Source organism: Phocoena sinus, chromosome 14 (assembly GCF_008692025.1).
Source record: "Phocoena sinus isolate mPhoSin1 chromosome 14, mPhoSin1.pri, whole genome shotgun sequence".
Classification (NCBI taxonomy): Eukaryota; Metazoa; Chordata; class Mammalia; order Artiodactyla; family Phocoenidae; genus Phocoena; species Phocoena sinus.
Window position 1 is genome coordinate 79,687,600 of NC_045776.1, and position 23,728 is coordinate 79,711,327.

At 44.7% G+C, this 23,728-nt stretch overlaps 1 protein-coding gene across 1 annotated transcript in view; it reads left to right on the plus strand.

Moving 5' to 3' along the window:
- Nucleotides 1-23,728, plus strand: part of CCDC60 (coiled-coil domain containing 60) — a 97,504-nt gene that overhangs the window by 54,734 nt on the left and 19,042 nt on the right. Inside the window, exons 5-7 of the mRNA XM_032654073.1 lie at nt 2,220-2,327; nt 17,938-18,028; nt 22,255-22,489. Of these exons, the coding sequence (XP_032509964.1) occupies nt 2,220-2,327; nt 17,938-18,028; nt 22,255-22,489 (434 nt within the window). The remainder of the gene's footprint in view (nt 1-2,219; nt 2,328-17,937; nt 18,029-22,254; nt 22,490-23,728) is intronic.

Here is a 23,728-nt window from a genome sequence, read left to right on the forward strand (position 1 = left end):
GTCTCTCCGTGGGTCACGGCTCCTCTTCTTCTAAAGACACCAGTCAGATTGGGTTAGGACCCACCCTCTTGGCCTTATTTTAACCTCATCACCTCTTTAAAGGTCCCCAGTACAGTCACATTCTAAGGTACTAGAGATTAGGACTTCAGCATATGAACTTTGGGACATAACTCAATCCATAGCAGATGGTTTAGGGAGTCTGAAGATCTTAAGCAAGGGAGGGAGAGGGCCACGTTTGTGCCCGTTCCTGTCACCTGCAGAAATGAGTCTGATGCTCACATGCCTCTCGGCCCCCTGCGACGAAGCACATCCCACCTCACCAGTTAACTCCCTTACCCATCCCTCCCCACCCGCAATGGACACAACGGAACGCCCAGGCCTGCAGGGGCTCTGAGTTGTGAACAGAAGAGGGGGCGTCTCCTTGGGCTTTTCACAACTGCCTGGGGTCACAGTGAGGGTACAGGGAGGTGTCTGCACAGGGCTGGGCACATGGTACAGCCACTGCTACTGTTGGTACCCAGAGCTGCCAAAATGCACTTACCTGTAGGGACCAAGATGGTATAAAGGGGGAAGACACAGAACTGGGAAGGCTGTGGACTTGCGGGTCCTTTAAATTAGAAGTGAGGGATGCGTGGGTGCTTATTATTAGAAAATAATTTGTGGATGGAAAAAAAAAGGAAGGAAGGCGCTATAGATGAAAAAAGAGAGACAGAGCTGCTGACTCTAGTTTTCCTAAGACCGGGTGGACACGGCTGCCCCAGAGCATGGGGGCGGAGGAGTGGGGTGCATGGGGGTAGCTCCCCCTGCAAGCAGAGTGACATGGGTGCCTCTCAAGGGGCTCTCCCGGATACGCCTGGGCCTGCTCCACACTTGAGCCCCAGGGCTCGGACTCCACCTTCTGAGCTGGGGCCTTCCTGGAAGCTGGAGGGTGGATTTCTGCCTGCCCCTCTGAGCACAGGCCCAGGAGCCCTGGGGAGTATGGATCAATACAGTAGCAGTTTCAGAGAAGAGCAATTACACAGGTTGGTAATGGAGGCGTCTGGCCCATTAGTGTTAGAGGAGAAATCATGCAGGGAGGGGCTGGCCAGTTGGGACTCCCCCCCACTTCCAGGAAGAATGCAGGCAGCAGGTTAACCCTCTCCTGACCTTGCTCTCGGGGTGGCCACTCATTTGGCTCCATCAGCACCTCAAACAATAAGAGCTCAGGTCCACAAAAGCACCGTCTCTGGGATTAAACAGATGCGGGTTCAAATCCTCACTAATCCTAGCGTGACCTCAGGCAACTCTACCTCTCCCAGTCCCTTGTCTGCAGAGGACAGAATAAAGTCACCCTTCTTATAGGGTTGTCGAGAGCATTGAATGGGATATTCAGGCCCCATCTCTGCCACCAACATGCTGTGTGACCTGGAGCAAACCGATGGCCCCTCTCTGAGGCTCAGTTTCCTCTTCTCTAAAATTCAGATAATGATTCCTATCCGGCAGGGTTTGGGGAGAAATAAATAACACGTGTCAGGTGTCCTACCCAATGCCTGTCTCATCGTAATACAGAATGCCCCCCAAATCAGAAAATACAGGTTAGACCTATTTTTAAATGGTGTTTTAGTTACATTTTCAAATCATGTGTTCAATGTGGTTTTCCTCAACATCCAGCTACATTTGGGGCAAAGGATTTATAAATTTAAAGCAGTGGGTCTAGTTGTTAATTGGGGTGAAGAGAAAGTACAATAAATACACTAGTTTCCTTGTGTTTCCGGACGTTTTGGACCCTGCTAGTGTATTTATTGTATTTTTATCAGATGAAGAACCGGATGCCTGTAGGGTGTTCATTTCCTTCAGTCCCCTCGTTTGCCTGAATCCAGTCCTCTACCTGTGGGACACCCTCCCCTGTCCCTTCCCACTGTGCATGCAAATCCCCAGTAACTGGCATAGGGTCACCTTGTGTCAGATCACAGCTCTGCCGCCTACTGGCCCAGTGACCTGCACAAGTTCCTCACCTCTTCTGAGCCTCAGTTCCCTCATCTGTAAAGTGGGGCCAATAAATAGCTCAGGAGCCCATTGGGAAAGTTTAATGCTGGTGCGTGGCAAATGCTGCCACACTCCTGGAGCCTGGAGACAGCTCTCCAGCCGGGAGCCAGCACCACCCCTGTATCTGTCGCCACTGTTGTGAAGAATGTTGTTCTAACAGGAGCCTCCTGGGCTTCCTCCCTCTGTCTTTGCAGCGAGCCCATCTTCCGCCAGCTCTGTGCCCTCCACTGGCTCCTGGAAGCCCTGACTATCGACCACACCCACCACACCATGAAGCCCGTGATCACCTGCTGGAATCCGAAGTAGGTCTCAGCCCTTCCACCTGCCGTGTAACTAGCAAGAGACTGGGCCGTGGGGGAGGAAGCTCCCATGGGTTCCCTTCCTCCTACTGCTGTTTCTTGGTGGGTGGGTTGCTTTAGGAGTGCTACTATGTGGGGTCCAAACGGGGGGTGAGCTGGAGCCAGGTCATACAGGTCATGCGGTGGTGACAGCCCCCCTGTGCATCCCTCCCAGCATCTCTCCCCAACTCCACATCGGAAGCTTGAGATGATTCAGCCACGGTGGGAGTATTTACACCACAGAAACTGGCCAGCTAGCCCAGCCCCACCCTGGAAGCACAGCTAGATTTCTCTCCAGCTCCCTTCTTGGACCATGTCTCCCCAGTGCTATTCCTCATTTGTTCCTCTTCTTTTTCCTCCTCTCCCGCTCCTTTTACTCCTCTCATTCTCCATGTTTTCATGTTTTGCCTTTCAAAGTTTTGTTGTGTGTCTTTTTTTTTTTATTAACATCTGTATTGGAGTATAATTGCTTTACAGTGTTGTGTTAGTTTCTGCTGTATAACAAAGTGAATCAACTATATGCATACGTATATACCCCCTCCCTCTTGCGTCTCCCTCCCACCCTCCCCTATCCCAGCCCTCTAGGTACTCAAAAAGCACCAAGCTGATCTCCCTGTGCTATGCAGCTGCTTTCCACTAGCTAGCTGTTTTACATTTGGCAGTGTATATATGTCCATTGCCACTCTCTCGCTTCATCCCAGTTTACCATTCCCCCTCCCCATGTCCTCAAGTCCATTCTCTACATCTGTGTCTTTATTCCTGTCCTGCCCCTAGGTTCATGAGAACCATTTTTTTTTTTTTAGATTCCATATATATGTGTTAGAATACGGTATTTGTTTTTCTCTTTCTGACTTACTTCACTCTGTATGACAGACTCTAGGTCCATCCACCTCACTACAGATAACTCAATTTTGTTTCCTTTTATGGCTGAGTAATATTCCATTGTATATATATATATACACCACATCTTCTTTATCTATTCATCTGTTGATGGACACTTAGGTTGCTTCCATATCCTGACTATTGTAAATAGAGCTGCAGTGAACATTGTGGTACATGACTCTTTTTGAATTATGGTTTTCTCGGGGTATATGCCCAGTAGTGGGATTGCTGGGTCACATGGTTGTTCTATCCGTAGTTTTTTACGGAACCTCCATACTGTTCTCCATAGTGGCTGTATCAATTTGCATTCCCACCAACAGTGCAAGAGGGTTCCCTTTTCTCCACAGCCTCTCCAGCATTTATCGTTTGTAGATTTTTTGATGATGGCCATTCTGACTGGTGTGAGGTGATACGTCATTGTAGTTTTGACTTGCATTTCTCTAATGATCTTGCTGTGATTTATGTCAAAGAGTGTTCTGCCTATGTTTTCCTCTAAGAGTTTTATAGTGTCTGGCCTTACATTTAGGTCTTTAATCCATTTTGAGTTTATTTTTGTGTGTGGTGTTAGGGAGTGTTCTAATTTCATTCTTTTACATGTAGCTGTCCAGTTTTCCCAGCACCACTTATTGAAGAGGCTGTCTTTTCTCCATTGTATATTCTTGCCTTGTTTATCAAAGATAAGGTGGCCATATGTGTGTGGGTTTATCTCTGGGCTTTCTATCCTGTTCCATTGATCTATATTTCCATTTTTGTGCCAGTACCATACTGTCTTGATGACTGTAGCTTTGTAGTAGAGTCTGAAGTCCGGGAGCCTGATTCCTCCAGCTCCATTTTTCCTTCTCAAGATTGCTTTGGCTATTCAGGGTCTTTTGTGTTCCATTCAAATTGTGAAATTTTTTCTTCTAGTTCTGTGAAAAATGGCATTGGTAGTTTGATAGGGATTGCATTGAATCTGTAGATTGCTTTGGGTAGTATAGTCATTTTCACAACGTTGATTCTTCCAATCCAAGAACATAGTATATCTCCCCATCTGTTTGTATCATCTTTAATTTCTTTCATCAGTGTGTTACAGTTTTCTGTATACAGGTCTTTTGTCTCCTTAGGTAGGTTTATTCCAAGGTATTTTATTCTTTTTGTTGCAGTGGTCAATGAGAATGTTTCCTTAATTTCTCTTTCAGATTTTTCATCATTAGTGTACAGGAATGCAAGAGATTTCTGTGCGTTAATTTTGCATCCTGCTACTCTACCAAATTCATTGATTAGCTCTAGTAGTGTCCTGTTAGCATCTTTAAGATTCTCTCTGTATAGTATCCTGACATCTGCAAACAGTGACAGTTTTACTTCTTTTCTTCCGATTTGGATTCTTTTTATTTCTTTTTCTTCTCTGATTGCTGTGGCTAAAACTTCCAAAATTATGTTGAATAATAGTGGTGAGAGTGGGCAACCTTGTCTTGTTCCTGATCTTAGAGGAAATGGTTTCAGTTTTTCACCATTGAGAACAATGTTGGCTGTGGATTTGTCATATATGGCCTTTATTATGTTGAGGTAGGTTCCCTCTATGCCTAGTTTCTGGAGAGTTTTTATCATAAGTGGGTGTTGAATTTTGTCAAAAGGTTTTTCTGCATCTATTGAGATTATCATATGGTTTTTCTCCTTCAGTTTGTTAATATGGTGTATCACATTGATTGATTTGCATATATTGAAGAATCCTTGCATTCCTGGGATAAACCCCACTTGATCATGGTGTATGATCCTTTTCATGTGCTGTTGGATTCTGTTTGCTAGTGTTTTGTTGAGGATTTTTGCATCTATGTTCATCAGAGATATTGGCCTGTAGTTTTCTTTCTTTGTGACATCTTTGTCTGGTTTTGGTATCAGGGTGATGGTGGCCTCGTAGAATGAGTTTGGGAGTGTACCTCCCTCTGCTATATTTTGGAAGAGTTTGAGAAGGACAGGTGTTAGGTCTTCTCTAAATGTTTGATAGAATTCGCCTGTGAAGCCATCTGGCCTTGGGCTTTTGTTTGTTGGAAGATTTTTAATCACAGTTTCAATTTCAGTGCTTGTGATTGGTCTGTTTATATTTTCTATTTCTTCCTGGTTCAGTCTCGGAATGTTGTACTTTTCTAAGGATTTGTCCATTTCTTCCAGGTTGTCCATTTTATTGGCATATAGTTGCTTGTAGTAATCTCTCATGATCCTTTGTATTTCTGCAGTGTCAGTTGTTACTTCTCCTTTTTCATTTCTAATTCTATTGATTTGAGTCTTCTCTCTTTTTTCTTGGTGAGTCTGGCTAATAGTTTATCAATTTTGTTTATCTTCTCAAAGAACCAGCTCTTGGTGTTATTGATCTTTGCTATTGTTTCCTTCATTTGTTTTTCATTTATTTCTGATCTGATCTTTATGATTTCTTTCCTTCCGCTAACTTTGGGTTTTTTTGGTTCTTCTTTCTCTAATTGCTTTAGGTGTAAGGTTAGGTTTTTTATTTGAGATGTTTCTTGTTTCTTGAGGTAGGATTGTATTGCTATAAACTTCCCTCTTAGAACTGCTTTTGCTGCATCCCATAGGTTTTGGGTTGTCGTGTTTCATTGTCATTTGTTGCTAGGTATTTTTTGATTTCCTCTTTGATTTCTTCAGTGATCTCTGTGTTACTTAGTAGCATATTGTTTAGCCTCCATGTGTTTGTATTTTTTACAGTTTTTTTTCTTGTAATTGATATCTAGTCTCACAGTGTTGTGATCGGAAAAGATACTTGATTCAATTTCAATTTTCTTAAATTTACCAAGGCTTAATTTGTGACCCAAGTTATAGTCTATCCTGGAGAATGTTCCATGAGCACTTGAGAAGAAAGTATATTCTGTTGTTTTTGGATGGCCTGTCCTGTAAATATCAATTAAGTCCATCTTGCTTAATGTGTCATTCAAAGCTTGTGTTTCCTTATTTATTTTCATTTTGGATGATCTGTCCATTGGTGAAAGTGGGGTGTTAAAGTCCCCTACTATGTTACTGTCGATTTCCCCGTTTATGGCTGTTAGCATTTGCCTTATGTATTGATGTGCTCCTCTGTTGGGTGCATAAATATTTACAATTGTTATATCTTCTTCTTGGATCGATCCCTTGATCATTATGTAGTGTCCTTCTTTGTCTCTTGTAACAGTCTTTATTTTAAAGTCTATTTTGTCTGATATGAGAATTGCTACTCCAGCTTTCTTTTGGTTTCCATTTGCATGGAATATCTTTTTCCATCCCCTCACTTTCAGTCTGTATGTGTCCCTAGGTCTGAAGTGGGTCTCTTGTAGATGGTATATGTACAGGCTTTGTTTTTGTACTCATTCAGCCCATCTGTGTCTTTTGGTGGGAGCATTTAATCCATTTACATTTAAGGTAATTATCAATATGTATGTTACTATTACCATTTTCTTAATTGTTTTAGGTTTGTTTTTGTAGGTCTTTTCCTTCTCTTGTGTTTCCTTGTGTTTCCTCCTCTAGGAACTGCCTAGAGAAGTTCCTTTAGCATCTGTTGTAAAGCTGGTTTGGTGGTGCTGAATTCTCTTAACTTTTGCTTATCTATAAAAGTTTTAATTTCTCCATCGAATCTGAATGGGATCCTTGCTGGGTAGAGTAATCTTCGTTGTAGGTTTTTCCCTTTCATCACTTTAAATATGTCCTGCCACTCCCTTCTGACTTGCAGAGTTTCTGCTGAAAGATCAGCTGTTAATCTTATGGGGATTCCCTTGTATGTTATTTGTTGCTTTTCCCTTGCTGCTTTTAGTATTTTTTCTTTGTTTTTAAGTTTTGATAGTTTGATTAATATGTGTCTCGGTGTGTTTCTCTTTGGGTTTATCCTGTATGGTAGTCTCTGTGCTTCCTGGACTTGATTGACTATTTCCTTTCCTTTCCCATATTAGGGAACTTTTCAACTATAATCTCTTCAAATATTTTCTCAGACCCTTTCTTTTTCTTCTGGGACCCCTATAATTTCAAATGTTGGTGCGTTTGATGCTGTCCCAGAGGTCTCTGAGACTGTCCTCAATTCCTTTCATTCTTTTTTCTTTATTCTGCTCCCTGGCAGTTATTTCCACCATTTTATCTTCCAGCTCACTTATCCGTTCTTCTGCCTCAGTTATTCTGTTATTGATTCCTTCTAGAATTTGTTTTTCTGTTTTGTTTTGTTTTTTTGCGATACGCGGGCGCCTCACTGCTGTGGCCTCTCCCGTTGCAGAGCACAGGCTCCGGATGCGCAGGCCCAGTGGCCATGGCTCACGAGCCCAGCCACTCTGTGGCATGTGGGATCTTCCTGGACCGGGGCACGAACCCGTGTCCCCTGCATCGGCAGGTGGACTCTCAACCACTGCGCCACCAGGGAACCCCTAGAGTATTTTTAATGTCAGTAATTGTGTTGTTCATCACTGTTTGTTTGCTCTTTAGTTCTTCTAGATCCTTGTTAAATGTTTCTTGTATTCTCTCCATTCTGTTTCTGAGATTTTTGGATCATCTTTACTATTATTACTTTGAATTTTGTTCAGGTAGGTTGTCTATTTCATCTTCATTTATTTGGTCTTGTAGGTTTTTACCTTGCTCCTTTGTCTGTAACATATTTTTTTGGCTTTTTTTTTTTTGATGGGTGGTGCTGTATTCCTGTCTTACTGGTTGTTTGGCCTGAAACGTCCAGCACTGGAGTTTGCAGGCAGTTGGATAGAGCTGGGTCTTGGTGCTGAGAGGAGGACCTGTGGCAGGCCTCACTACGATTGATATTCCCTGGGGTCTGAGGTTGTATGTTAGTCCAGTGGTTTGGACTCAGAGCTCCCACCACAGGAGCTCAGGGCCGACCTCCAACCTGATCCTGCAAGTTTCATGGTGCAGTTAAAAAAAAAAAGGAAGGAAGAAAGAAAAATGATTAAAAGGAGCAGTACAATATCAAAGAATAAAAAACAAAATAAAATTAGAAAGATAAGAATATATTAGGAAAAATAAAACTATAATTGAAACAACTGCAACAAGGTAAAATAAAACCACAACAGAGAAAAGAAACAAAAAGGTGTGTGTGGGGGGGACAAGCCAAAAGGAGAGAACACTAACAAAATATAAAGAATAAAATAAAATTAGAAAAATAAAAGCTTTATTAGGAAAAATAAAAATATAAAAGAATCAGGGCTTCCCTTGTGGCGCAGTGGTTGAGAGTCCGCCTGCCGATGCAGGGGACACGGGAAACTGGGGGGCCCTGGGTGGGGGTGTGGGGTGGGGCTTGGGCTCTGCACGGCAGGAGGGAGGCTCCCAGGGCAAAGGATTAAGACCCAGCCTGCTGGGCTCTCCAGTGCCTAAGTGGATAGGGAAAGCGCTGGCCCCGTTCCCCTCCGTTCCTTCGCGCCCCTCCCCCACCGTCTCCCCCAGGGTCTTTCCCGTCGCTGGACCCCTAATCGTGGGTGGGTCCCACTGGGTGTAGGAACTCGTCCCCTCCCCCAGCCGCCCCTCAGGGGTGCTGGTCCCAGAGGTCTTGCCTTTACTTTTGCTCCCCCTTCCCTCCCTCCCACTCCCTCAGGACCTGCATGGCTGGAGGCTGCCTCCTTGGGCAGAGGATCAGGCCCAGGATCTCAGCAGGTTCCTGGGGGCCCAAGTGGGCAGGGGGAACCTGGCCACACTCCCTTTTGATCCTCTGCCCTCCCAGTGCTCCCCCAATTTCCCCCTTGGGGTGAGGGATCCCTTCCCCTCCCCCAGCCATGCTACTAACCTCAAATGTAACCAGAAATATAAGTCATGCATCTATTGATAGATCAGTAACTCCAACTGATTCCATATTTTTGGTTGGGATGAATTTAAAACTGCAGTTCCCCTTGATGCAGTGGTTTATAACCTTTATTTTTTTTTAAGCAGCAGAAATCCTTTTTTAATAATAGAAACCCCAATAATGTTTAAAAAATTTTTCAAAATGGACCTTCTACATGAAGCAGGAGGTTGGGAGAGCAACTCACTTCCACCCCAACCAAGGCACCCTTGTTACTTCCAAGATACCTTTGTGGCATACAGAATTTGTTTGAAAACCACAGCTTTAAAACATTTCCCACACATTATTTTTGTGTGAAACAAAACTGCTCAAGTAATAAATGAATACAATCTATTCCTATTAAAAATTTCCAAAAAATTCAGAAGCATATAAGATGTCAAAGCCTTTATCTCCTCCTGCCCCAAATCCATTCCGCTCCCTAGAGGAAATCCTTTTAAAGTCTGAGGTATGTCCTTCCTCCTTCCGCCTCCTTTCTAATGCTGCGCCAGCGCGCGCGCGCGCGCGCGCACACACACACACACACAGATATACTTTTTTTTTTTTTTAACAGAAATGGGATCATGCTTTGCATATTGTTCTGCATGTGATTTTCCCCCTTTTACAGTGTCTTAACGGACATCTTTCCATCACGGTTGTAGGGGAGCAGAATTTGCCACGCCAGAATGTCTCTTTGGCATGTGGATTACTTTGAGCTAAAAACAATAAAGGCCCAAAAGACTCAGGAAGAAACTTTGACCTTCCCCGTAACTGCCTAGCAGGATTTAGACTGAGGGCCTCTTCTTAGAATAGAGCTATCACCAGAGATGCCTGCAAAGAATACGGGCTGGGTGTAGTGAGTGAGTCCACCCTGTGTCCCATTGAATCTGCCTGGCCCAGCAAACATTTGTTCACCAACATGGTACAGGCAAAGCTTCCACATTCTTTTAACATTTTTACCATATTCTTTTCATATTTGAGTATTCTTTGGTCTGGACAGACCATATTTTAGATAGCCATTTCTCTACTAATGGACACTAGGGTTGTTCCCCAGTTTTTGCCATTTCAAATAGTACTGCATGGAATATCCTTGCACGTATATTTTGTGCCGGGTTGAAAATATTTCTGTTGGCTAGGTTCTGAGAAATAGAATTTATGGGTCCGGGCAACATCTAATTTTTTTCACAGTTGATACCTAGATTCTAAGAGAAAGGCCCCAGGACCAGTGGACCTCTAAAAGCATTGTATCTCCCTGAATGAGCTACCATTGGCAACATCTTGCCCCTGACATTTGGTCACCACTCTCCCAAACTGAGGAAAGGACATAATACAGAATTTGGATTGAGAAGACAAAAAGGACCATCTTTGTTTCCTTTGATTGGTTTTAGAAATATGCCCATAAGGGGACCCAAAATTGTTATCCAAAAAAAAAAAAGACAGTGGTTACATTGAGTCAAGTGGAGGTTCTTCTGTGACTTGTCAGGACAGTATCCTATCAGGGAACCGAGGATGTCCAGCTCTGTAAGAGCAGAACCTCAACCAACCAGAACCTCAGCCAGACCTGAAGGAAAAATGCAGCCCAGGAATGATTCCCCCAGGAAGTCAGAGTATTTGTTGGGGGTTGTTTTTTTCAGTGAACCCTTTGCTCCTGATGGTGATTTTACTTTGGGGTCAGTGGTATGCTGGTCAGTGTTTAATCACCAGTTCTCCAGAGAGGGAAGAACCATGATTTGCAGCCATGCTGATTTCCATGGCTGATTTCAAGCTTACCACAATGATGTTACTAACTTGGAGTTGGGAAGAGATGCGCAAGTGTAGTTCTTGTGATGCAGTATGAGCTGACTCTAGCACACCATTGTTTGGGATTGATTAAAAAAGAAAATAGGGCTTCCCTGGTGGCGCAGTGGTTGAGAGTCCGCCTGCCGATGCAGGGGACACGGGTTCGTGCCCCGGTCCGGGAGGATCCCACATGCCGCAGAGTGGCTGGGCCCGTGAGCCATGGCCACTGAGCTTGTGCGTCCGGAGCCTGTGCTCCGCAACGGGAGAGGCCACAACAATGAGAGGCCCGCGTACCACAAAAAAAAAAAAAAAAAGTTAGGAATGATGGGGGCAGGGCGAGTGTTATATTCCCTAGCAAGTGCCAGAAAGATTTTTTTTTTAGTTAGTAAGAAAAGGGTGTCTTCTGCTTTAATGCTTAATCCCTATTTATGATGTTTCACACTTATGCCATAATGTGAATTTCCCCAAATCTTCAAACACATTTTTTAAAGCCCAGAGGGAGTAGAGTGATTAAGGTCAAGGACTTTGACCTCAGAAGGACATGGATGAGTCCAGGCCCTGCCACTTAATGGCTGTGTAACCTTGGGCAAAGTCACTTAACATCTCTGGGTCTTGGTTTCTTCATGTGTCAAATGTGTTCCTGTTTCAGAAGAGTTCTTGTAAGGATTAAGCAAGACAGAGTACATAGAACATTTAGCCTGATGTCTGAGAAGACAATAGCTATTCAAGATCAAAATCCCGATTTTAAAGAGCAGTTAGAGCTATGACTGTCAATACCATTGAGACTTAGGGCTAGGGAAGAAATAAAGCTCTGAGCAGAATTTTACCAACAGCTGAGATCCATGTTCACTGAGCGAATGGATACAGATACAACGAGATGGGGGCGGGTGGGGGGAAGGCTACGTGAGTTCAACCAAAATCTGGTTGCAAAGATGGGCAATCCAGGGAATGACCCCAAGAGGAAAATACCACATCTTCAGTTCCCCTGACTGTGCTTCTCAGTTTCCACCAACAAGCAAGCATCTTCTGTTATTAAAGTGCTCGAAACATAAACCTTGAGTCCTGATACCCACCATGCATTTTCCAGAAGGAAACATCCATTCTCCAGGACCTGTAGATCCCAGAGGTTTCGTTTCTGTTAGACATTATGATGGCTGTAGGTCCAATCCTGCCCCCTTATGGATTTTATAGTAAGAAAGTGGGGTGATTCAACACCTCAAAGTGGGCTTTCTACAGGCAGCAAAACTTTACTAACTGGCATCTAGCGTGCTACAAACAGATGATCTTTGTTCACTGCAGGAAGATCCCATATTTGGATGGATTGGCGAATGGTTTGGTAAATGGACAGATGAGAGATTTTAGCATTGCATTCTTAGTTGCACCTGAGTCTCTGCTTTATTTAGAAAAAAAAAAAGGAAAAAAGGCCTTCCCAATTTCATCATGTGGCAGTTGAAACACATTATCATTTCCCAGCATCCTCATTAATTCTACTCCTAGCAGGACAGTTTATTTCAATTGACAAGATGATCAGGTCCACACAGAGCAGAAACTGAGCCTTCAATAATGAATGTACTAATTACCCTTCTCTGAGAGATGTAGGCTTCTGTTTAGGCAAAGTAAGACTTGTTTCATATATCAGGGCCCACAGATTTTTATTCAAACCTTTGGGACCAGCTGCGTTTCAGAATTCTGAATTTTTTTTTCTTTTTTGACATTTTAGAAAAGAAATATGGGACATATACCATATAGAATATCATACTCCCAGAGGGAGCTGGGGCAGCACCCTAGCATCAAACATATTTCTGCAGGAAAAAAACTGAATGAATATTTATACTAAATGGATACTCAAAGGTAAATAAAGGTCATCAATAGCCTCCCATCAGTTCAGGTCATGTTTTGCTGCCAAATAGGTTATTAATTTTGTTTTTTTGGTTGTCAAGACCCTTTGGATTTTGGAGTTGGTTCAGGGGTTGTGAACTTGTACTGGTTTTATTCTTACTAGAGACTCACTTTCCAAGGACTGAGTAGAAACGAATGGATCTTTACAGAGAAACAGACAAGACCCGGTGTTAAGCAAGCACTTCAAGCCTTAGTGCCACCTCTTCCCAGTGCCACTCACCCCCACCCAGTGGGGAAGGACAGAACAGACCCCAGGCCTAAGAGGGAAGTGAAGAGTTACTGATGTACCTTCCAGGCAGAGGGAAGGAGCTGTTCCAACAGCCTTGAGCCTCCATAGGCATGTAATCATGTGCTCTCCGCTGGGGCAGTCAGGTATGTCTTACTGCCTCGGGCTGTCCCAGAGAGACACCATTGGACCCACTCTTTTTTTTTTTTTTTTTTGGCTTGCAGGATCTCAGTTCGCCGACCAGGGATTGAACCTGGGCTACGGCAGTGACCACTAGGCCACCAGGGAACTCCTGGACCCACTCTTAAGTGGAGAGTCCAAATGGAAAATCCTGATTTTCATTAAGAAAAAGGCTGGGCTTCTCAGGCACAAAGAACCCACACCTGCTTTAGAAAAATATAGATGCCTTTCTATATATAAAGCATTTCAAATATGACACAGTCACCTAAATCCAGCTACTGTGTTATAAGGAAAATAGCTGGCATTTGAGTGCTTTCTTTGTCAAGCACTGCTCTGGATATATGACCTTATTGGGGCCTCATTCTGACTTACAAATGAGGAAACTGAGTCAAAGAGAATTTAAGTAACTTGCTGCAAGTTACGCAGCTAGTAGAAGTCAGGACTTGAACCCAGGTAGCCCAGACGCAAAGCATGTGCACTTAACCACTAAATGATTGTTTCCTCTGTTTCTAGCCAAGGCACTCAAATCTTCAATTAATTTAGGGAACAGTCTGGTGTCAAGAAAAAAAAAAAAAGAATAACTCATTTATTTGCCAGGATACAAAAGGGACCCCAACTTACCAAGATCATATGATATCTAAATATATAATTTCCTTTAAAAAAAGCCGTTTACATTTATTGTTTTGCAACTAAATTTTTGTTATTTAACTTAATAAATACGTTAAACATCTCTCCATGTCAAAACCTCTTTTAACGACTGTGGAGTTTATCAACATACTTAACCAATTCCCCCCAAATCTTTTAAGTGTTTGCCGGATTGTCACTCTTGTGAAAAAAAGGCAGCATCATTCTGAACAACACGTTAGCAGCAATGCTTCCCCCCACCCCGACCCCAGAAAGTCTCATTTTCCTTCAACCCACTTTTTTCAGGCACTACTGGGGATTCACCCATGAAAATAAGACAACATTCCTGCTCTCTTGATCTTCTATTCCAAGGGATCCACGTGGAGGCGAGCAACAGATAATAAACATGTAATAATCAAGATTCCTTGAGATAGCATTAAGCGTCATGAAGAAATTGACAGGGTGATGTGATAGTGACAGGGTGTGGGGGGGTGACTTTTAAGTTGGGTCGTCAGGGAAAGACTCACAGAGAAGGTGACGTTTGAGTGAAGTCTCTGATTTTACCTGCACTGACCTAATTGCATCATTCCTCCACGCCTGTTCTCAAGTGGACATCTCTACAGGAGTGGGAAAACGTGGCAAGATGATCAGAGCACCTGTCACTCAGGAGTTGGGACGGGCACCCTGGCCTGGGAGATCCTGGGAGCTTTGAACTCTGTTCCCTCCCTACTGCAAAATCAGCAGTTACGTCCGTTCTCCCATCTTTTTGTGGACACGTGAACACATCCTCAACCAGCCAGCAGACTTTCCACCCTGAGAAGCAAATGCGGATTCAGAAAGAGTGAAGTATTTGAGAAAATTACTCTGATTGCCGCTGTGGATAGATGTCTTCAAGTGGCTGCTAGGAACAAAATGTGCTTGGCGGTACAGTTAAAAAGAGATGCAGCGGTGCTCAACGACTTCTTCCCTTGATTTCTGGCAAATAGGATCCCCCAGAAAGCTTCAGCAGAGAGAAAATGTGGTCTCAAAATCACAGCCACTTCTCCCCCACGGATGTGCCCTAGTGTCTCCTTCCCCACCATCAGCCCCTCCTCCAAGCCACATTAAGGTTTCTGTTGAAAAAAGCATGTGGTGTTCATAGTTCAGCTGTATTCAGTTGTGTATACAAGGCACCCTGGAAAGCTCCTAACGAGCCCCATTTCATTGCATCTTCACTCTAATCATCCTCTGACTTAGCTGATGTTCCCCCACTTGACAGATGAGGACACTGAGGCTCAGAGAGGGTAAATATTACACGAAATCTCACATCTAGGAAGCAGCAGGGCAGGCGGAGGACTCAAACAGCTGGTCCGCCCGACTCTTAAACCCATTGTTAACCACCCAGCTACACCCCTTTTCCTGGTTCTGATGCTCAGGAGAGACTGGCCTGAGGTCACACAGACAGTAAATCAGAGGCATCGGTTAGGTAAGGTCAATTAAGCTGCCGTGATGAGCAACCCCCAAATCTCAGCAGCTTAGCGCAGCGCAAGTTCATTTCTCGCTCACCCTTGACGTGTCCACCGCACGGGACTCTGCTCACCGTAGTGGCCCAAGGACCCAGCGGGAAAGGGAATCTGACCTGAGCACTGGCCCTTAAAGCATCGCCCTACAGGCCACGTGTCACTTCCGCTCAAGTATTTTTGAACAAAGCAAGTCACAGAGCGACCCCCGACTTTAAGAAGCCGAGAAGACCTGGGACTCTGGTGGGTGAAGGGCCCTGCCTGTCCCTCCAGGCCGTGGGCAGGAGCTTCAGCTTGCCTGTGTAGTAGTGTGTGGTCAGCCCACTGTGGATGACAGCGCTTGGGTTATTTCCTTTTCTCCCCCTATCGATCCTCCTTTTTGGCTTATTTGCTACTGAAAGTGAAACATCAGAGAGACGGATTCTGTCCAACCAGGCCTTTTCTTTATCAGTGGCTTTGCAAGAACGATGCTCAGGGCTTTTTAAGATCCCTGGGAAGCTTGCTGCATTTTTAGCTCATTTAACCTGCTGCCTGAAGTCACAATAGATTTGGGGTCGTCTTGGAAGTCTGCGTGAACGAGAAACCTCCATCTTCCCGATCGGGTCTGAATATTTAAGATTTTGAAAGCTTGGCCGTACCAGATTTAATTTTAAAAGGGGAAGAGGGTTTGCTTTTGAACATCAAGAAGAAGCCTGGAGGCACAGCAGGAGCTGCGTTAGCAAAGGGGAAAAGCGAGAAAAGCCCTCTGGTCTTGAAAGAAACGCTCCGAAGTGGAAACACTAAAGCTTCCAGTTGGTGAGCCTTAAATTAGACTTCAAAAGTGCCGCTAGTTTAAATATTGTTTATAGGACTGAAGTATTGCTGCTCCTTCCTCCAGCTGGATTTTAAATATTCCCTAATTTGATTACTCTGGGGAGAGGCGGGCAGAACCAACGTTATGTGAGCTTCACTGTTAATTATTCAGAGGGCTTTTTCTTGTGTAATCAAACATAAAGTCTTACAAAAAGCTTGGAGGTACATTCTCACCCCGCCCTCCCCAGCCTGACTTTCACCTTGTCGTCTGTGTGCATTTCTCAGTTTGCGACTGTGAGCTGGTAGGTGCCCAGCAAGGGCTCCGCCAATAAAGAGCACACACACATCCCCCTCCCGGTCTGGGCTGGTAAAAACCTTTGATTCTGCGGCTCAGACCCCCACGCCATAAGAATCGAGCTTTATTTATCTTGATCACCTTTGCCTCCTATCTGAGCATCTCCCACCACCACCAGCACTTGGCAGCCCCTGCTAAGTCTAGACTCCTGTTGGTGCCTCCCCACATCAAACTGGTCTGGCCGTCTCATTCCCTCAAGTCCCTCCTCTACGCTGAGTGACAGCCAGCCAAATGATCTAAAGGCTCCCAGCCATCTAAAACCCTTTCTGCAGAGAAAAAGGGGATAAAGAAAGAAAGGGATGGATGGATGGGTGGATGGATGGAGAGATCAACAGATCAGTCAATGCATAGATAGGTAGAGGTCGCTGAGAGAGCTTGCTTATCAACAGGGATCCACCACCCCATAGCCACAGGTCCAAAATCCAAAAGGCTCTGAAAACTCAGTTTCGCCATAACTCAATTTGACAGCAAAATCTGACACGAACCAAACTGATTTGGTGGCAAGACTTGACTTGAAGCTATTTATGGTCTTTATCCCACCTAGTGTAAATATTCATATATATCACTGCAGAAATATTAATGTGTTTGGTTATAAGATGCTGCTGAGACCCCACTGGAAGGATTATGTTAACATATGGTATACGTGCAGCATATTTCCATTCCAAAAGGCCAAGATTCTGAATTTGGCAACACATCCGGTCCCACAGGTTTCAGATCAAGGGTTATAGGTATGTCACCATCCAAACTTGCTGGGGCTTCAGTCTCATACCCAGAAAGTTCCAACCCATGAGGGAAGATGCAGGTTTCACGCAACCTGAAGTTTATTTAATTGGGGAGAGGGGCGCTTTAAGAAAAAGAATACAAAGTTAAAATACAAAATTAGGTACAGGGCCCTGGCGGGACCCATGCAAGTGAGGGTCATTAGATTCATTGTGAATATGCACCTGGATGAGTGACTTGAGACCCCGAGTTTGTTTTCTCATCTGTACAATGGGATGATAAATCACTGCGTCACAAGGTTTTGCTGAGATGATTCAGCGAGAATGCACAGAAGCGTCTTGCATGTAGAATTGTGTAGAATTTTCACTCAATAAACTCCAAACCAGTGATTTTCATTGTGCAACGCACCCTGTAAGCTCCCCCCGCCCAAGCAAAGTTAGTAATTCTCTCTGTGCGTTTACTCAGAAGTGGCCCTGATGGTGGGACCCTTAGGCACCAGAGCCGGCAGAGATTTGGAAATGAACATGCTTTTTAATTCACCCCCAAGAGGAACGGCAGACCTGCCCTGGAGTCTATGAGAGGACCCAAGTCCAAAACGCAAACAGATGCGGAATGTGTACAAATACACTCCACCTCCCTCAGTCCCTGCCCAGTAAGCGGCGGTCTCTCCTAACCTCGATTCCCACTCGCGAGACCCGGCTGTGAAGAACTGTCCCTTCCACTGCTTCCCGAGTATAGGAGGGGGAAAAAATCACAGCAGAGAACAGCCACCATCCATCATCTCTTTACTGCATTTCTTAAAAGTACTTGTAATAAACTGAGGCTCTAGAAACGGAAAACTCATTAAGCTGTTTCTCACTCAGGGACCCAGGTGGAAGCAAGAGCACAATAAAGAAAATCAATAAGGACAAGTCCATGGGACAGAGGTGGGAGCGCTTCGTCACAGCCCCGAAGGTAACTGTCAGCACGTGACCCTGCCGCCTGGCTACCAGCCCCAACTTGGGGGGGAGGATTTTCGCCAGTCTTCTCTCTGATGGGATATTTTTTACTTGGTTCTCTGAGTGAAGGGAAGTCAGAACCTCGTGCTGTTGGATGGTTTTTTATAAATTTTAATTGAAATGCTTATCTGGGGATTGTAGAAGAAAGGTCATTTGGCTGGACACCACCTCACGCAGTGGGGAGGGGGTGGCCGAGCAGCCGCCTAATAAGACGTCACTGGAAGGACATGGATTCACTCACTGTCTACGTTGAATCAGTAACAGTCACTTCTCTCTCTCTCTCGCTCTCCCTTTTCTTTCAAACTCAGTCAGAAAATAAGTGAGTGATTGAACAGACAGGGTTTTCTACAAACTAGAACGTGTGTTTATTATTAAGAGAAAATCAAGAGGTCTGTTCTTTTCACTCAAAACCATTCCTAACCCCCAAAACCCCCAAACGCATCCACTTAACAAGCAAGCACCACCATAATAAACGGCAAGAGGAGAGAGCTAAAGGCAGTTGAGAGGACGCACAATGAGATTTTTGCTGAACCTGTGCTCCAACCCACAAAATGGATATAATGCTGGTTTCTGCTCACTTCTTTTTGTTTGTTTGTTTCTGCTTTATAACAAAGTGAATCAGTTATACATATGTTCCCATATCTCTTCCCTCTTGCATCTCCCTCCCTCCCACCCTCCCTATCCCACCCCTCTAGGTGGTCACAAAGCACCCAGCTGATCTCCCTGTGCTATGCGGCTGCTTCCCGATAGCTATCTATTTTACATTAGTAAAGAACCCCAGGAAACAGTATGCAATCTCACTTTGAAAATGTGAAAATGCTGAGCATTATCGTGGTTATGTAATTTTTAGAAGCCAATCTTGAACAGAATTACAGTGGGCCAGGTTCTGTGCTAAGGAAGCTCTTTAGCTGTATTAGCCAGTCCTGTCCTCCTAATAACCCCATGGGGGCAGTATTCTTATTTCCAGGTAGGAGAGCAGAAAGTTAGGGCTCGAAGAGGTTAAGTGATTTGCATGAGGCCACGCAGCTGGGCAGTGGCAGAGCCCAGAGTTAATCCTGGATCTGTTTACCAAACCCTGTTTATTAAAACACTGAGCTCTTCAAAAGCATGTTCTCTCTGGTAGGATTATCATTGCCCCTCATGAAGTTTCACCGTTTTCTTGCTGTTTCATCAGGGCACTTCTAAGTGCCCTGAGAAGGAGAGCCTTTGTTTTTATCACAGAAAGTTGCTATGGAGATATCGTGTGTATCTGTCTCCAGAGATGCACAGAAAAAGCAGAAGCCACAAACCTTTAAAAAAATGTCCTTCAGGAATAGTCACAACTACAGTTGGAGGAAGGACGAGTGAGTCACTGCACTTGAACTCTCACTGAATTGAAATACCCCCTGGGCGAGTTTGTAGATCAAACTCTGGGCTGCAGTGTGGTCCATTCTGAGGATGAGGGAGCACTGAATTAGGAATCAGTAGACCTAGTTTAGCCACTGTGACTCTGTTCACTGCATGGCATTGGAGAAGTCCTTTCCTCTCTCCTGACCTCAGTTTCTTCACCTGTAAATTAAGGACTTTGAAAGAGAGGCTCCAGTCAACTTCCACAGCAACTGATAGTCTTCTGTATGTGTGGAGTTTGTCAGTGCCAAGGCAGTGATCATTAAGAGCCGGACAAATGGCATAAATGAAAAAAAATCAGGCTGGGTAACACAGTAGGGAGTGGTGAGGTCTGTGGCAAACAGGAATTCTGCACAGCTAAAGGGAAGAACCTCTGCTTAGTTCTACTCATCTCGTCATGTGAAGATGGGACCCAGGGCTTATCATTTTCAAGAGAGACCAGTAACCTCAGTTCTTATATAAAGATATCCCCAATCTGTAGAATTCTGGGCAGCTGAACATGTCTCCCCATGGGCCACCAGTTTGAAATCCCTCCTTCTAAGAAAGTACAAGGAATCATTCAGGGAAATCTTTTCCTTTGTTGCCAAAAAGCAGTCCCTCCCGAGGTGCAACATGGCAGCCAGTTAATACCACTCCTGAGTGAAATACAAAACAGAGAGAAGAAACATTTGGGGATTTAAGTCAATTCAGGGAGAGTCAGTTGAATAAAGGGCAAGCAGGATGCTGAAACTGCCTGTCACATCTTCCCCCCACATTTTATTTTTCTGCCACTCTCAATTAATGAGAAGTGTCAGCCCTTCACTCTGGATTTCCTGTCTGTGGCTTTTAATTGAATTTTAATTAATGGCAACTTTAGGAGCACAGGATGAAATCCTGATGCAAGGAAGATGCACACAGAACTCTGGGTATGGAAAGCTCTTCTGAGATCATCCCAGCCCGTCCTCTCTGTTGTATAGATGAGGGGACGGAAGCAGGGGAGAGTGACCTGTTCAGGGCCCCCTTGAGGTTCCCTGGCTCTGAGTCTGGTGCTCATTGCAAGACTCCAGGCTGCCCTGGTGACACAATCTGTCCAGCCTTCAAAAATGACATTGATGTAAAGACTGTGGTTTCCAGAGTCAAGAATTCATGTCGTGCCAGGTGAGACAGGAAGAGTTGCCTTCTACAGGTATTATCCCTGAGCGCTGACATTCTCTCTCCCTCTGGGGGCAGAGAGCAGAGGGGCTGTCAGTCTGGCAAGCTCTTGTCCAGTTGCGATGCCAGGACAAAGGGGACGTTGCATCAAGCCCCTAATTTATCAAAGGGAAGAACATGCCAACTTTTGGCATTTGCTTTTTCTTTATCACAGTCATTTTGTAACTCCCATGCTCCCTTGGAGATCCGGTTAAACCCAGTTTGAACTCCAGTTCCCCAGGCTATCACATTCTGAAGCGTTCCGTCACTTGTGTAGAATTTCACCGAATACATCGGGGGAGGTGGCCTTCCCAGGAAGATACCACATCTTAAGCCCCACAACCTTCTTCCGTCTCTCTTCCGCCACCCTCCCCTTGCCCTGTGCAAGCAAGAAATCCCTCCGCTCCTCCGGAGCAGGGAGGTTCCAACCTACTCTCAGGGCCCCATGAGGTGGCCAATCAGAACATTACTTCTGATCACACACAGCGGACTCCCTGAGGTGAGTCCTGCTGAAAACAGTTCTCTCCACACTGTTAGATATTTATGAAGTGTTGTGTGGTCTTCCGTGCTGCCTCTTCTCCTTATCTTCTTCCCTAGGGTATCACACACTATGAGTTTCATCCAAAGAAGACCTTGGACTGCCCTCCAAGGGCTTTCATTTTAAATGTTCTCAGATGAAATTGTTTCTCTTTTAATGGAGTGTAAACTGTAGCCCAGACCCTCACTGAGCTCTTATCCTGGAGCAGCTGAGCAACTTAGGGCAAGTTAGGAAGCCTAAGACAGGAAGCATGAATTAAACGAAGACATAAGCGCACACGGTACGCTCTGAAGTGACACCGATCATGCAAGACGGTGTGTGTGCGCGCACGCACACACACACGGACACGCACACATTCCTGTAACCTGTCCACTCTGACCCCTTCCAAAAATTCCCATTCTTCTCGCAGGACTTTCCCTACCTACCTCCTTTTACCTCCTAGGACTTGTCATCTAGGTCTTCCCACCCACCTCCATCATGGCTCCTCCCCCCTCCACCCAAGAGTGCCCCCTCATCAGACAAATCTGCATCCCTCACCTGCACCTCCTGAGTGTCAAGCCTAGAGTTTTCTCCATCTTCAGAAAACCCCAGTGAACATAAATCTTTATTCTTTGAGCCCCAGGTGTCATTTGGTGAGCAAAAGGTTGACACATAGAATTGGGGGTCGAAACCAAGATGCAGCTAAAGAAATTAGACCCATCCTCCCCCAGTTTAAAAATCAACTCTGATGATTATTACAAAAGAAAAGTAAAAAACCCTTGTCGTCCATGGCAACATCATTGGAATAACATGTTTGGCTTCCTGTGGTGACTACTTGGGCAACCATTGCACTCACTGAGTAGAATAAGTCCCATCAAACTCGCTTCCAATAAACACATGTGTATAAATTATCTTGATTTGTGACAGAAGGTCTTTCCAGACCCAGGATATGTCTCATGGTGTTTGGAAAGAGCCAAAAGGAATTCATATTCAGAGCCAGGTTTTCGCTTTTTTTCTTTCCTACTTTCCTCCCTCCGTTCCTCTTTTCCTCCGTTCTTCCCTTCCTTCCTTCCTTTCTAAAATCCCTCTTTATTTTCTCTTTCCTTCAGACCAAGAGATTCAAGGTTCCTGTAGCACGCGTCACCAGCCGCAAACCAAGCCGGCGAGGCTCCACCCTCAGTCTGTCTCGGACAAGTGGAGGGTCATCCCCCCAGAGCAGCATGGTCTCCGTGAACCCGGGCTCAGATGAGCCCCAGAGTGTGATCACCCAGGCGACAGGCAGCAAGGACGTTGAGGACAGCGAATCGTCTTCGGCCAAGCCTGAAGAAGAACCTCTCCATGTCAGTAAGTCCTTCCTTAGATCTGACGAGTCTGCCCTGACTCTGACCTGAAGCCAGATATCAAGAGCCCCGTGTGCTCTACCTTCGCCCCACTCAGGCAAAGGAGACACACGGGTCCCCTAGCCCTGTTCAGTCTCCATGGACCTCTTTGCTTTCCCTCAGTGGAGATCAGAAATGTACTCTAACTTGGGTTACTCTGAACCATTTCTCCTTGGGAGACAGCCCATGGTCATCAACTGCTCTTTTTAAAAATTTTAATAGTATATTTTACTTAGCCCAATTTATAAGATATTGTCATTTCGACATGTGATCATATAAAAAAGTATTGATAAGATATTTTACATTTTTTCATACTATGTTTTTGAAATTCGGTGCCTACTTTTTTTTTTAACAGCTTTATTGAGGTATAATTTGCATACCATAAAATTCACTTGTTTTAAGTGTACGCGTCAACGACTTTTTGTAAATTTATAGAGTTGTATAACCAACAGCACCATCTAATTTTAGAACATTTCAATCGACCCCAAAGAAAACCTCACGTCCACTGGCAGTCCCTCCCCTTTCCCGCCACAAGTCTACTTTCTGTCTCTGGAAGTTTGACTTTTCTGGACATTTTATATAGGGAAGTTGTATCACTCTGTGAGCCCCCCACTCTGAAACAAGCCTTTTCAATGGTTCACAGTTTGGGGGACACAGGTTCTTTAGAAAATCTGTTGGAAACTATGGGCCTCTCTTTAGGAAAAAAATTCAAGCACACACACATACATGTTTTTGCACACTCTTTTAGGGGGACCCTGTGGACCTCCACCAGGTAGAATTGTGACTGGGTTCCATAAGTTGTGTAAAAAAATTCATTTTCAGGACTTTCTGGCTTGAGCTTGTATAGTAAAAGGAGACAGGAAAAGAAAGGATTTATGCAGAAAGATGGAGAAGGCAGAAGGAAGAAAGAGAAAGGGGCATGAAAGAGGAAGGCTCACTGCAGAACTACTGACTCTGGCACGTGAAACACCTTCCCTGCCATATCCCCACATGCTTTGTCCCCTCAGTGCCACCTAAGCTGAGGCCTGCCTGCTCAGTCAGTGTTCTTTCACACAATCTAGAATGCCCATAGCAACCAAAGCTGGACCAGGTTTAGTACAGATACAAGGAGGTTGAAAAAAAAAGGTCAAGGTAAACCAGAAAGCCTGATTAGGGCCCCGATTATCAAAGCCAGAAATGGGCAAAAGTGCAAAAGTTCAGTAAG